Below are 16,161 nucleotides of genomic sequence, written 5' to 3' on the forward strand. Positions count from 1 at the left end.
CCAGAGAAGAGCTACAAAAATGATTAAAGGTTTAGAAAACATGAACTAGGCAGGAAGATTGAAAAAAAAATTGGTTTGTTTAATCTAGAGAAGAGAAGACTCAGAGGAGACATGATAAGAGTTTTCGACTACATAAAAGATTGTTCTCGTTTACCTCTGAGGATAGGAGAAAATGCAATGGATTTAAATTGCAAAGAGGACAGTTTAAGTTGAAGATTAGGAAAAACTTCCTGTCAGGGTGATTAAGCACTGGAATAAATTGCCCAGGGAGGTTGTGGAATCTCCATCATTGGAATTTTTTAAGAGCAGGTTAAACAAACACCTGTCAGGGATGGTCTAGATAAGACTTAGTCCTACCATGAGTGCAGGGTACTGGGCTAGATGACCTCTTGAGGTCCCTTCCAATCCTATGATTCCAGCACATTTATCTGTGGTTTTTTGAGATCTGGATGTTGTGAAAGAATATTGATGCAGGTGCGACACTTCACCCCATATTCTTCATAGTGATATTATTATGATATTATTATAGCATAAGTATGATGTATTTTATGCAAGATAAGTCATGTGAGGTGTAATTGGAAAAGTTATGATTTGCTCAATATGATTATCACATGTATCTTTTTTTGTATCTGAAGTTATAAATACTAACTATGTATCTGTACTTCAAATGTAGTTACACCTGGGTTATGCCCACTAGACAAGATGCTTTCAGTCTAGATAGCTGGTTGGGAAGGGCCTATTCAGGACAATGAGCCATTAGGAAAAACAATAGGCCTTAGGAGAAGATTAACCTTACCTGGTGAGCCTTCCTGAGAATGCTACAGACAGCCTGTAAGTAATAGCTGCTATGACTCTACAAGGGCATATGACCGGGCCACATGATTCTGGACTCCACCTTGGGATGTCAGTATTTTTCCACAAACCAGTTTGGGAACCAAGTTTTGAAACAAAGGATTCCCGCCATATGCTAAAGCTATATAAGGCAGGGAGTGACACCATCTGTGTTGCTTCACTACCAACACAAGAAGACTCCTGGAAACACCTGAGGAACAAAGACTGAACTGGGGGAAGTGCTGGACCCAGGCTAAAGGGATTTCTAGCCGTGTATGAAGACCTGAGAAACCCAAGCTGTAAAGCTAATGCAGCTTGTGCCTGAAGAATCTACAAGTCTGCCTGTACCATCAGTTTGGGTGAAAATCTGCTATTCAATCTGTCTAGTATATCAATCTTAGGTTGCCTTTTTTATTTGCTAGATAATCTGCTTTGATCTGTTTGCTATCACTTACAATCACTTAAAATATATCTTTTGTAGTTAATACATTTATTTTATGCCTTAATCTAAACCAGTGAGCTTTGACTGGAGTGGTTGGAGAAAATCTCTGCTTGGTTACCATAAGTGTGCACTGTTCTCTTCATATTAAGGAAGGGGCTGATTGGGATTTAAACCCATACTGGCCAGATTTGACCAGAGCAGAACAGTACTGCTCTGAGGTCCTAGGCTGGGAAGCTGGTAGTTTAAGAGCCTCTGTGTAACTGCAGCTGGGTGTGTCCCTATCTGTGTAAATGTTGGTGAAAATGCAAGCTGGAGGGCTTTGCAGTTTGTCACAACAGTATAGTGTGAGAGGAAGCTCAGGCTTGTGGGTCAGGAGGCTCAGTGGTACCCCAGTTCCAGGTGGCACTCCGGGAGGAACCCATCACAGCTGGATCCACAGTGTGCAATGTGATATTTAGAAATCTTAATTCTGCCATTTACTGAATTATAAAGTGTCCCCATCACACAGCACTATAGAGTTGAAAGGACAGCAACATGTGACCAGCAAAACATTTCTGGGTCCTACTTAAGAAAAATAGGATGGGTTTTGTCAAGCTGCCAGCCCACAGAAGTTTGTCAACATCAGGAATTTGAGGGGGTAGCAGGCCACTTGGTCAGCCCTCAAACAGAGGATCCAGCAGGACAACTGACCAACCCTGATGAAATCCCAGGGAACAACAAAATAGCGGCATTGTCCCAGAATACTCCATGGCGGTGAAAGAACCAAGTCATGGTCCCTTTAAAGAGAAATAATGAGACTGGATATTCCCCTTAATAAACCTGAAAGTAGTCTACTGCCTGTTTGCCATGTAAAGAGAAGACAGAGTAGAAGATTGTCAGACCTCTTCAACAAAGACAACCTATAATGAGGCAAAGGAAAGCGAGGACCAGTGGTGGGCAGGGGGCTGTGTGCAGGGGCAGCTCTAGACATTTCGCCACCCCAAGCACGGCGGCAGGCTGTGGGGGACGCTCTGCCGGTCGCCGGTCCCACGGCTCCGGTGGACCTCCAGCAGGCATGCCTGCGGAGAGTCCGCTGGTCCCGCGGCTTCGGTGGACTTCCCGCAGGTGAGCCTGCAGAGGGTCCGCTGGTCCCGCGGCTCCAGTGAAGCTGCGGGACCAGCGGACCCTCCGCAGGCCTGCCGCCAAAGGCTGCCTGCCTGCCGCCCACCCGGTGACCGGCAGAGCGCCCCCCGCAGCATGCTGCCCCAAGCACACACTTGGCATGCTGGGGCCTGGAGCCACCCCTGGCTGTGTGTGTAGTGAAGAATGTGGTTTGTGTGGGCCAGGCTTGGAAAGTTCAGATAAACTTTCACTAACACCTAGATTTTGTGGATTTTATCTGATCTGAACCAAATCACACATCAAAATCTTATGAAGCTTGTCATCACAGTATCAACCATAATTCGTCATCTGAAATAGCTCATTAAAAGATGGTAGACTGTCATTTTAAAATGCATCTTGAAAGTCACTAAAAAGAGTTCTTGATAATTTGTGGTTTACACATTTCCATATACAAAATATATGCACAAATACATATATTTACTGTTCTTTTTATGGTGTATTGTATAATGTCATCTATTTTAGGAGGCTTAGCATTAAAAATTAACAGAGCAGGAAATTTGCCTTTGAAGTTATAAATTCAATGGAATGACTCATTACTCCAGACCGAAATTATTTTCTGTAAAAAGAACAGGTCATATGCACATCCTAACTTAGATTCTTCCATGCACCGTGACCACTTTATACTGCACCACCAATGCAGGGCCGACTTCAATCCAAAATGTCTGCCCTTAGATCACCCCATTACACAGGAATCCTCTGGTGGTACACAGCTGTGGTTGGGTATGGCCAAGGATTTAATGAACACCAACTGTTTTACCAGTCATTTTGAGCAACTGGTAGCAAATATAATAAGGTAGCCTTCAGGCCAGGCACTTGACTGGCATCACAAAGTGGGGCGCACAAGAACCATCTTTAAATCCTTCCACTTCCTTCCAGCTGCACTGTACATTCCATAGTCATAGTCAAGTATTGAGATTCCTTTTAGATCACTCTGTAATGTAATACTACTTTAAATTTACTTTGTAGCATTAGACGAAAATACAATTTTTGTTACATCACTTATTTATGACGCTTGAAATATTTGGCTCTCAAGAGCAGTTTATAATGCCTGCAGGGTGTTTCTCATGCCTTGAAAATTTGTAGACACTTTGTTTTCAATTTGTATTGCAGTCATGCAACATAAAATTTTCAGTGGAGTGAAGTAAGAATGATGAACCTTCACAAAACAGTAGATATTTTCCTGTTTTCAAACAAACAGCTCATAAACTTGACCTGTCACTAACCCACACATCTCTAAAAGACTTTAAAAAAATTCTAGTAGTATTAGATTTAGGCAATAAATTAGTTTGAACTTCATTAACAGAAGCTCAATTTAAAAAGCAACAATGAAATTATTTCATTAATCCTCTTCTTTTATGCAGCAGGAAGGTTTAAAAATTGCTTTCAGGCAGAACTCCTCAGCTATGAAAATTATGCCTTAACTGCTACAATCTGACAGAAGAATGATTAATTGATCTACTTTAGGCTTCTGAAAGATGCAGGAAATAAATTATCTACCTTAGGGTAAACATCCTTGCGTTCCTCCTATTATCGAATAATGCGGCTATACTGCATTTACACCAGTGTAACTGGGAGCAGAGGAGTTTTAGTTCATGCATATTTTCAAACTAAAGGCTTGTCTACACTAGGCTTTAGTTTGCACTCCAAGGGTGTAAATTCTAGCGCACAGTAGGGTGCCGTACACTAACTCACCTGTGCGGACATTGCTGAAGTGCACTAAAAGATCCCTAGTGCGCATTTAGTGTAGTCCTTTCTCAAACAGTACCACCATTAATATACGCTAAGGAACAAGCCAGCAGGGTCCACATGGGCAAGTTAGTGCATGACACTAGCCCTTAATTGGAAAATATGTATGAACTAAAACTACTCTGCAAAGATGTTTCACTCAGACAAGATGAGAGGCTCTTTGAGACCTGAGTGGGAGTAATCTGAGGGCAGAATTTGGCTCTCTATGGACACAGTACTTCCAGGTACTGAGTATTCTAGTTCTGATCCAGCAAAACACAAGCACAAGTTTGAACTTGAAACATGTGAGTTGTCCAAGGGCTTGGCTACACTCAAAATTTCAAAGCGCTGCTGCGGGAGCGCTGCCGTGGCAGCGCTTTGAAGTGTGAGTGTGGTCGCAGCGCCAGTGCTGGGAGATAGCTCTCCCAGTGCTGCACGTTCTCCACCTCCTCATGGGGATTAGCTTGCAGGGCTGGGAGCTGTGCTGTGCTCCCAGTGCTGGGGCAGTATTGACACTGGCGCTTTACAGCGCTGTATCTTGCAGCACTCGGGTGGGTGTTTTTTCACACCCCTGAGCGAGAAAGTTGCAGCGCTGTAAAGCGCCAGTGTAGCCAAGGCCCTAGTGACTTCATTTGGACTCCTGACATGTTTAAAGCAGAGTGTGCTTAAGTGCTTTGCTGGATCCAGGCCACACTGCTTAGACCTTTGCTTTCAAGATCAAGTTATCACTATAGAGAAATGCCTGAGATTGAACATGGAAGCTACTCAAATGACTTACCTATAAAATCATGTTTCTCATCATCCATGTAAATACCATAGCAGCGGGGGAAAAAGGTATTTGGATTTGCTGGAACATACCATGGCAAATTTCTCAGATTCAAACAAAGTCCAATCTTAAAGAGAGTAAGGAAGAGATCAGATGATGGTTTGGCATTTTCCCTGGTACACTGATAAAGAGGACAGATAGCACTGTCTTGACATCTATTGAAAATTGTGTATTTATTTCTTCTGTTTATAAAGGGATGTAATTCCTTAACAGGTGCCCATCCTGCATTTCAATTAACATTTGCAACCACACATCATTCTTCAACATAACAAATAATAGGTTGCTCACTCCATTTCAGATGCATAGCTATCCCCACCATGCCCTCCTGATCCTAACAATAAATACTCTTCTCCCTCAAATGAGCCCCTCCCTGAGGCCTAGCAAATCATTCCTAATCAGGAAAGCACTTAAGTGCTTGTTTAATGTTAAGCAAGCACTTATGTCCCATTGACTTTAATGGTATTTAGGCATCTGCTTAAAATTTAAGCACATACTTAAGTGCTTTACTTAATGGAGGTGACTTAAGCATGTTTAAGTATCTTGCTGAACTGGAGCCTAAATGCCTGGAAGGAAAAGAAAGCTTTCCTGCCTGACAGGAAAGTCAACAGATCTGAGCTCTGATAGACTAAGGAGGCAAGTTCCAGAGCTGAGGGACCTTTATGGAGGACATCTGCCCCCCACCTACCCTTATAGAAAATGGGAGATCAAGCTCTAGCACCTTTGCTGGTTGTATGTGTAGCAGTATGGCACAGAGTGGGAAGCTGTCTCTCAAGTAACCAAGTCCCAAGCCAGTTAGGACTTTAAAAATTATAGCTAATCCCTGGAAATCTCCCTCTCCCTATCTATCCTCCTCTTTCTTCCCCTGCTATTGCCACAGGAACAGCTCTTTGCTGGGTAGTGCAATTGTCACCCATTCACCTGCAATACTTAGGAGATCACCCTTTATCAGGGTGCGACACAGGCAATGGTAAATTTGACCTTGAATTCTGAAACCAATTCTAAATAAAGACCTTAGACCTTGTTGCATATATTCAGTTCTTTTGTTTTTGTAAGACACACCAAAATTGGTGAGGGAAAAAATGGTTACTAACCTTCCATAACTGTTGCTCTTTGAGATGTGTTGCTCATGTCCATTCCATGTTAGGTATGTGTGTGCCGCATGCACAGTTGATGAAGATTTTTCCCTCAGTGGTATCCGCTGGGCCTGCTCCAGTGATTTTTTGAAGTGTGCATATATGCCCTAGTATACGAGGTGCTGCTGGCCCCGCACCCTCTGAGTTCCTTCTCACTGGTAACTCCAACAGAGGGGTAGGAGGGTGGGTCATGGAATGGACATGAACAACACACCTCAAAGAACAACAGTTACAAAAGGTTAAAAACTGTTTTTTCTTCTTCGAGTGCTTGCTCATCTCCATTCCATGCTAGGTGACTCACAAGCAGTACCTTCAGAGGTGGGCTTGGAGTTCATGGCCGTGCTGACTGTAACACTTCTCTTCTGAAACCGGCATCGTCTCAAGCCTGTTGGATGATGGTGTAGTGGGATGCAAAGGTATGCACCGACGACCAGGTTGCAGCCCTGCAGATGTCCTTGATCGGTAACTCTGCAAGGAATACTGCTGAGAAGTCTGAGCTCTTGTGGAATGAGCGGTCACAATGGCCGGAGGCAGAACCTTTGCTGCTCGTAGCAAGCTCAGATACAGGCAGTTATCCAGGATAAGATTCTTTGGGATGATATCGGTAACGCTTTCATCCTTTCTGCTACTGATACAAAGAGTTGCATGGACTTGCAGAAGGGCTTAGTTCTCTCAATATAAAAGGTGAGGGCCCACCTAACATCCAACATATGAAACCAACATTCCTCAGCAGTCTTGGGAGGTTTTGGGAAGAAGACAGATAGAAAAATATCCTAGTTGCTGTGGAATTGCGAACCACCTTTTGTCATAAACAGATAGCTAAGGGTTAATGTCTCTTTCACCTGGAAAGGAGTAACCTGAAACACCTGACCAGAGGACCAATCAGGAAACAAGACTTTTTCAAATCTGGGTGGAGGGAAGTTTGTGTCAGAGTTCTTTGTCTTGAATCTGTCCCTCTCGGCTATGGGAAGGATTTTTCTGTTTCCTGCTTTCTAATCTTCTGTTTCCAAGTTGTGAGTACAAAGATCATAAAACAATAGGGGTTATTGTTTTTTTTCTTTTGTATTTTTTTTTTGTATTTACATGTATGTAGTTGCTGGAGTGTTTTAAAGTGTATTCTTTTTGAATAAGGCTGTTTATTCATATTCCCTTTAAGCAACTGACCCTGTATTTGTCACCTTAATACAGAAAGACCATTTTTTTCTGCTCTCTCTGGCAGTTTTGGCTTGCATATTAAGCAAGGAACCATTAAGAGACTATTACGGGTCTTTTGTCACACAATAGCACTCCCATTAGGAGTCAAATACCAGCACTATACACATGCAAATAAAGTGGTTTTTCTGGTTTACTTTACATTGAAAAGATTAGCTAGAGGAAGAAAGGGAAAAAGGCACTGTTGCTAGGCAGACCTCAGGAGGCAACAGAGCCTGCAGTTCAGACAATAAACACCAGAGGGCACCCCAACACAAGAAAACAGGAACCATGACTTCTAAGGCAAAAATGGAAGCCGAGGTACAAATAAAAGACGCAGAGCACAAGTGAGATATGGAAAAAAAAATACAGGAACTAGAAATAAAACAAAAAGAGATGGCGCTAAGAGAAAGAGAAAGAGAAGCGGCCCACAGAAGAGAACAAGAAGACAGAGAGGCAGCTTACAAAAGAGAGCAAGCAGCCAAAGATGCAGACCACTAAAAACAGCTGGAACTCCAGAGGGAAGCCCACCGGCAGGCCATGGAATTAGAAAAGGCTAAGCAACAGGCTCCAGCCAATCCTAACAACCCTTCATCAATTATGGTTCCACATCCCAGGAAATTTCCCACCTACAAGGCAGGTGATGACACCGAGGCCTTCTTGGAAAATTTTGAAAGAGCCTGTCTTGGGTACAGCATCCCTGAAAACCAGTACATGGTAGAATTGAGGCCACAGCTCAGTGGACCTTTCGCAGAGGTGGCAGCTGAAATGCCTAAGGAGAACATGAACGACTATAAACTTTTTCAAACCAAGGCCAGATACAGAATGGGGATAACTCCGGATCATGCCCGTCGGCGTTTCAGAACCCAAAAGTGGAAACCAGATGTGTCATTTCCCAAATTCGCCTACTACGTTGGGAAAAATTATGAGGCCTGGATATCAGGACACAATGTTAAATCCTTGGAAGAACTGCACCTCCTCATACAAATGGAGCAGTTCTTGGACGGTGTTCCTGAGGACATAACACGGTACATACAAGATGGAAAACCCAAAAATCTCGCCGAGGCGGGGGAGATTGGAGCCAGATGGATGGAAGTGGCAGAAAGCAAGAAAGCTACTGTCAAGGGGAACGAATACCCCAGAGGGCACACCGACCATAAACCTTACAACCGAGGACAACCAAAGACCCCACCTACAACCCAAGGAAAGCCACAGACACACTATTCTTCCACCTCACCAGTCTCCAGTAACCCACCTCGACCCAGTGACCAGTCAGATGGAAGATGCTTTAAGTGTAATGAACTGGGACATATCAAGGCCAACTGCCCAAAGACCGCCAACCGAGTGCAGTTCATTACACCACCATCACACCAAAGATCCCCAGGCCCAGATGCCTCTCAAATACCCTTGGAGCGAAGGGAAAATTTGAGAATGGGCGGAAAGAAGGTTACTGCGTGGAGAGACATGGGGGCACAAGTGTCAGCTATCCACCAATCCTTCGTAGACCCCAAATTCATCAACCCAAAGGCCAAAGTGACAATTTACCCCTTCATGTCACAAGCTGTAGACTTGCCTACAGCTGAACTGCCTGTCCAGTACAAAGGCTGGTCAGGAATGTGGACTTTTGCAGTCTTTGACAATTATCCTATCCCCATGCTACTGGGGGAAGACTTGGCCAACCAGGTGAAGCAGGCCAAGCGAGTGGGAATGGTTACACGTAGCCAAACCAGGCAAGCTTCCAGACCCATTCCTGTTCCTGAGCCGTCCACAGACACCCCGTCTGTGTTACCAGAGACCCAGACAGAGGTAGTGGACCCGGATTCCATGCCAACCACTGAAACAGCCACAGCACCTCCAGTCCCAGGCCCGGAACTGGAACAGCAACCAACACCAGCAATTGCAACCACATCTTCAAACTCAACGCCAGACGGCGCCAGCGAGCCAGAACTGGCAAAAGCAACAGACAACCATACCCAAAAGGCTCAGCCAGAGCCTGAAATACCCTCACGTGTACCAGCGGAGAGCGGTTCCCAGCAACGGAAACAAACCCATCACCTACATCGCTTCCAGAGGGACCAAGCCCAAGTCCACAGTCTAAGGAAGAACTGGTAACCCCAGCCTCAAGGGAACAGTTCCAGACTGAGCAGGAAGCAGATGATAGTCTTCAGAAAGCTTGGGCGGCGGCACGGAGCACCCCACCGCCTCTCAGCTCTTCTAATCGATCCCGGTTTGTTATAGACCAAGGACTTTTATACAAGGAGATTCTTTCTGGTGGACACCGGGAAGAATGGCAGCTGCAAAAACAGTTGGTGGTTCCAACTAAGTACTGGGGGAAGCTCTTAAGCTTAGCCCATGATCATCCCAGTGGCCATGCTGGGGTTAACAGAACCAAGGACCGGTTGGGGAAGTCCTTCCACTGGGAGGGGATGGGCAAGGATGTCCGGTCTTGTGAGGTATGCCAAAGAGTGGAAAAACCCCAAGACCAGGTCAAGGCCCCTCTCCAGCCACTCCCCATAATTGAGGTCCCATTTCAGCGAGTAGCTGTGGATATTCTGGGTCCTTTCCCAAAAAAGACACCTAGAGGAAAGCAGTACGTACTGACTTTTGTGGAATTTGCTACCCGATGGCCGGAAGCTGTAGCTCTAGGCAACACCAGGGCTAACACTGTGTGCCTGGCCCTAACAGACATTTTTGCCAGGGTAGGTTGGCCCTCCGACATCCTTACTGATTCAGGATCTAATTTCCTGGCAGGGACCATGCAAAAACTGTGGGAAACGCATGAGGTGAACCACTTGGTTGCCACCCCGTACCACCATCAAACCAATGGCCTGGTGGAAAGGTTTAATGGAACTTTGGGGGCCATGATACGTAAATTCATCAACGAACACTCCAATAATTGGGACCTAGTGTTGCAGCAGTTGCTGTTTGCCTACAGGGCTGTACCACATCCCAGTTTAGGGTTTTCACCGTTTGAACTTGTGTATGGTCACGAGGTTAAGGGGCCATTACAGTTGGTGAAGCAGCAATGGGAGGGGTTTACGCCTTCTCCAGGGACTAGCATTCTGGACTTTGTAAGCAACCTATGAAACACCCTCCGACACTCCTTAGCCCTTGCTAAAGAGAACCTAAAGGATGCTCAGGAAGAGCAAAAGGCCTGGTATGACAGACATACCAGAGAACGTTCCTTCAAGGTAGGAGACCAGGTTATGGTCTTGAAGGCGCAACAGACCCATAAGATGGAAGCATCATGGGAAGGGCCATTCACGGTCCAAGAGCGCCTGGGAACTGTAAACTACCTCATAGCATTTCCCAATTCCTCACTAAAGCCTAAAGTGTACCATGTTAATTCTCTCAAGCCTTTCTATTCCAGAGACTTACAGGTTTGTCAGTTTACAGTCCAGGGAGATGATGCTGAGTGGCCTGACAGTATCTACTACGACGGGAAAAAAGACGGTGGCGTGGAAGAGGTGAACCTCTCAACCACCCTGGAACGTCTGCAGCGGCGACAAATCAAGGAGCTGTGCACTAGCTTCGCCCCATTGTTCTCAGCCACCGCAGGACGGACTGAACGGGCATACCACTCCATTGACACAGGTAATGATCACCCCATTAGAACCCCACCATACCGGGTGTCTCCTCATGCCCAAGCTGCTATAGAACGAGAGATCCAGAACATGCTACAGATGGGTATAATCCGCTCATCTACCAGTGCATGGGCATCTCCAGTGGTTCTGGTACCCAAACCAGATGGGGAAATACGCTTTTGCGTGGACTACCGTAAGCTAAATGCGGTAACTCGTCCGGACAACTATCCAATGCCACGCACCGATGAGCTATTGGAGAAATTGGGACGTGCCCAGTTCATCTCTACAATAGACTTAACCAAGGGGTACTGGCAAGTACCGCTAGATGAACCTGCCAAGGAAAGGTCAGCATTCGTCACCCATGCGGTGGTGTATGAATTTAATGTCCTTCCTTTCGGCCTTCGAAATGCACCCGTCACCTTCCAGAGGCTGGTAGATGGTCTACTAGCAGGACTGGGAGAATATGCAGTTGCCTACCTCGATGATGTGGCCATTTTTTCGGACTCCTGGCCCAAACACCTACTACACCTGGAAAAGGTCTTTGAGCGCATCAGGCAGGCCGGACTAACTGTTAAGGCCAAAAAGTGTCAAATAGGCCAAAACAGAGTGACTTACCTGGGGCACCAGGTGGGTCGAGGAACCATAAACCCCCTATAGGCCAAGGTGGATGCTATCCAAAAGTGGCCTGTCCCAAGGTCAAAGAAACAGGTCCAATCCTTCTTAGGCTTGGCCGGGTACTACAGGCGATTTGTACCACACTACAGCCAAATCGCTGCCCCACTGACCGACCTGACCAAAAAGACCCAGCCAAATGCAGTTAACTGGACTGATGAGTGTGAAAAGGCCTTTACCCAGCTTAAGGCGATGCTCATGTCTGACCCTGTGCTCAGGGCCCCGGACTTTGACAAGCCATTCCTAGTAACCACGGAGGCATCTGAGCATGGTATAGAAGCAGTTCTCATGCAGGAAGCAGTTCTCATGCACGGATCACAACTTCCATCCTGTCGTGTTTCTCAGCAAGAAACTGTCTGAGAGGGAAAGTCACTGGTCAGTCAGTGAAAAGGAATGCTATGCCATTGTGTACGCCCTGGAAAAGCTACGCCCATATGTTTGGGGACGGCGGTTCCAGCTACAAACTGACCATGCTGCGCTAAAGTGGCTTCATACTGCCAAGGGGAACAACAAGAAACTTCTTCGTTGGAGTTTAGCTCTCCAGGATTTTGATTTTGAAATTCAGCACATTTCAGGAGCTTCTAACAAAGTAGCTGATGCTCTCTCCCGTAAAAGTTTCCCAAAATCCAGTAGTTAAAAAGTGTTCTTAAAATGTAAAAGTCTGTTAGTTATATACTTAGTGGTATATGTAAAGGTGCATGTGTTGTATTAATCTGTTTATTTTAAAGTTCTAGGAGAAAATCGCCGCCAGTGAGCTTCCCCACTGTCTGCAATTTGGGGGGCGTGTCATAAACAGATAGCTAAGGGTTAATGTCTCTTTCACCTGGAAAGGAGTAACCTGAAACACCTGACCAGAGGACCCAATCAGGAAACAAGACTTTTTCAAATCTGGGTGGAGGGAAGTTTGTGTCTGAGTTCTTTGTCTTGAATCTGTCCCTCTCGGCTATGGGAAGGATTTTTCTGTTTCCTGCTTTCTAATCTTCTGTTTCCAAGTTGTGAGTACAAAGATCATAAAACAATAGGGGTTATTGTTTTTTTTCTTTTGTATTTACATTTGTGTAGTTGCTGGAGTGTTTTGAATTGTATTCTTTTTGAATAAGGCTGTTTATTCATATTTCTTTTAAGCAATTGACCCTGTATTTGTCACCTTAATACAGAGAGACCATTTTTATGTATTTTTCTTTCTTTTTACATAAAGCTTTCTTTTTAAGACCTGTTGGAGTTTTTCCTAAGTGGGGAACTCCAGGGAATTGAGTCTGTGCTCACCAGGGAATTGGTGGGAGGAAGAAGTCAGGGGGAAAATCTGTGTGTGTTAGATTTACAAGCCTGACTTTGCATTCCCTCTGGGTGAGGGGGGAAGAGAGATTAGCTCTCGGTAATTCTGTTTTCCAGGACTGGGAACGGGGAGGGTGGAGTCCCTCTGTTTAGATTCACGGAGCTTGCTTCTGTGTATCTCTCCAGGAACCCAGGGAGGGAACACTTGGAAGGGAGAAGGGAAGGGAAATGGTTTATTCCCCTTTGTTGTGAGACTCAAGGAATTTGGGTCTTGGGGTCCCCAGGGAAGGTTTTTGGGGGACCAGAGTGCCCCAAAACACTCTAATTTTTTGGGTGGTGGCAGCTTTACCAGGTCCAAGCTGGTAACTAAGCTTGGAGGTTTTCATGCTAACCCCCATATTTTGGACGCTAAGGTCCAAATCTGGGAATATGTTATGACACCTTTGGTAGGAAGGCAAGATGGGGGTACAGCTGGACCTTATCCATGAAGAACATCGAATAAAGGGTTCTGACATAAGGGCTTTGATCTGAGAGACCGTTCTGGACAAGGCGATCACCACAAGGAAGGTGACCTTCCAAAAGAGAAGCAGTAAAGAACAAGGTGCTAACTGCTCAAAGGGCGGCCCTGTGAGCTTTGACAGGACCAAGTTTAAGTCCCGTCGGGGGACTAGTTCACCAACCTGATGGTGAGTCTTTTGAGAACATAAGAACGGCCATCAGACCATTTGGATCAGACCAAAGGTCCATCAAGCCCAGTATCTTGTCCTCTAACAGTGGCCAATGGTAGGTGCCCCAAAGGGAATGAACAGACAGGTTATCATCAAGTGATCCATGCCTTGTCACCCAATCCCAGCTTCTGGCAAACAGAGGCTAAGGACATTCATTCCTGCCCATCCTGGCTAATAGCCACTGATGGACCTATCTTCCATGAATCTATCTAGCTCCCTTTGAACCCCATTATAGTATTGGCCTTCACAACACTCTCTGGCAAGGAGTTCCAGAGGCTGACCGTGCGTTGCGTGAAAAAATACTTTCTTGTGTTTGTTTTAAACCTGCTACCTATTAATTTCATATGGTGGCCCTTGTTCTCGTATTATGAGAAGGAGTAAATAACACTTCCTTATTTACTTTCTCTATATCAGTCATGATTTTATAGACCTCTATCATATCCCCCCCTTAGTCGCCTCTTTTCCAAGCTGAAAAGTCCCAGTCTTATTAATCTCTCCTCATACGGAAGCCGTTCTATACTCCTAATCATTTTTGTTGCCCTTTTCTGAACCTTTTCCAATTCCAATATATCTTTTTTGAGATGGGACGACCATATCTGCACGCAGTATTCAAGGTGTGGGCATACCATGGATTTATAAAGCGGCAATACGATATTTTCTGTCTTATTATCTATCCCTTTCTTGATGAATCCCAATCCTTGAGACCCTTGAGAAACCTGACTGTCACCTAATGGGAGAACATTGATCTGCCCTGTCCTGGAGGGTATAAGACTAAGATGAACCTTAATAGATGAGAAAGCCAAAGCCTGATGATTTAGGTGGAGCAGATAGTTCAAGACAGACTGCAGAGAAGATTCGAATGGAGACAGATTCTGTTCAGAGGCCCAACATGTGAAATGTTTCCACTTGGCCAGATAGGTTGCCCTGGTGGGAAGCTTTCTACTACCTAGCAAGACCTGTTGAACCTGACCAAGCAGGCTTGCTCTTCAGGATTCAGCTGTACAGCAACCATGCAATTAGGTGCAGGGAGATGAGGCTCAGGTGAAACAACTGGCCGTGGTCTTGTGAAATCAAGTCTGGGTGGAGTGGGAACACGAGCGGAGCAGACATTGAGGTCCAGAAATATGCCAAACCAATGCTGGTGTGGCCATGCTGGTTCTATCAGGAAAACCCTTACCTTGTCCTGTTTGATTTTTAGGAGGACCTTGTGAACCAAGAGAATTGGTGGGAAGACGTACAGTAGGTGGTCTGCTCACAAGAGCTGGAAGGCAAGGGAGAGGGAGCCCATGCTGTGCCTGCACAACGAACAGAACTAATGGTATATTCTGTTCTGTCTGGCGGTGAACAGGTCCCCCTCGGGAGATGACACTGACAACTGAGTAAAGAGACCACCTATGGCGAGAGGAAAAGCATCTGCTGCTGAGGCAATCTGCCAGTGCGTTTCAGGCTCCCAGGAGATGACGCCTCAAGGTGAATGGTGTGTTTCATGCAGAAGTTCCGCAGCTGGAGGGTCTCCTGCACAGGGCTGAAGACTGAGCCCCTCCCTGCTTGCTGATGTAAAACAGGAGCGGGCAAACTTTTTGGCCTGAGGGCCCATCGGGTTTCAGAAATTGTATGGAGGGCCATTTAGGGGAGGCTGTGACTCTCCAAACAGGCAGGCGTGGCCTGGCCCCTGCCCCCATCTGACCCCTCTACTTCTCACCCCTGACGGCCCCCTAGGACTCCTGCCCCATCCAACCCCCACATTCCCTGACTGCCCTGACCCTCCGCCTCTAACTTCCCCCCACTCCTAACTGCCCCCCACTAACCCATCCAACACCCCCTCTCCTTCCTGACTGCAACCCCAGGACCCTGCCCCATCCAACCACTCCTCCCTGTCCCCTGACCGCTCACAGGTCTTCACGAAGTGCATGGTGGTGGTAGCAGCCTTCCTCAGGCATCAAGCGTCCAAGTTTGCCCACCTCTGATGTAAAACATTGATGCAGTGTTGTCCATCAGGACCTGCACCACTTTGCTTAAGATCTGGGGAAGGAACACCTGGCAAGCCAAACACACTGCCCTGAGTTCCCTGACATTTTTATGCAGGGAGAGTTCTTCCTGGGACCACAGGTCCTGAGTCCTGAGATTGCTGTGGTGGGCTCCCCACCCCAGTTCTGAGACAAGGGTCATCAATGGTTGAGGGTTAGCAAAGGGTATTCCTTCAATTATGGACCCTGGGTCTCTCCACCAGGTCAGCAAAGTGAGGACCAGAGGCAGAATCGTGAGTATTGAGTCCAGGTGGTGTCTGCTCGGGAAGTAAACTGACACCAGCCACATCTGGAGGGCTTTGAGGCATAGCCTCATGTACTGCACCACATAGGTACATGCCACCATGTGTCACAATAGTTTGAGGCAGATCCAAACAGTCATTATTGGCTGGATCGTGACCTTCAAAACCTGGGCCGACATAGCTTAGAATCAGGCTTCTGGTAGGGAGGCTTTGGCCTGGGTCAAGTCAAGCACTGTCCCGATAAATTCTATTCTCTGAACCAGATCAAGGGTTGACTTCTGCTTGTTTATCAACAGACCTAGCACCCAGAAGGTGGCCCAGACT

General features: G+C 46.1%; 1 protein-coding gene across 7 annotated transcripts in view; it reads right to left on the minus strand.

The window, feature by feature from the left end:
* TTLL8 (tubulin tyrosine ligase like 8) overlaps positions 1–16,161 on the minus strand; it is a 64,794-nt gene that overhangs the window by 26,355 nt on the left and 22,278 nt on the right. For 6 of the 7 annotated variants that reach the window (XM_050936127.1, XM_050936128.1, XM_050936129.1 and 3 more), the window contains one exon: positions 4,938–5,052. The exons of the other annotated variant lie outside the window; for it this stretch is intronic. In XM_050936127.1, the coding sequence (XP_050792084.1) occupies positions 4,938–5,052 (115 nt within the window). The remainder of the gene's footprint in view (positions 1–4,937; positions 5,053–16,161) is intronic. 7 annotated transcript variants of the gene reach the window in all.

This window comes from Gopherus flavomarginatus, chromosome 1 (assembly GCF_025201925.1).
Source record: "Gopherus flavomarginatus isolate rGopFla2 chromosome 1, rGopFla2.mat.asm, whole genome shotgun sequence".
Classification (NCBI taxonomy): domain Eukaryota; kingdom Metazoa; phylum Chordata; order Testudines; family Testudinidae; genus Gopherus; species Gopherus flavomarginatus.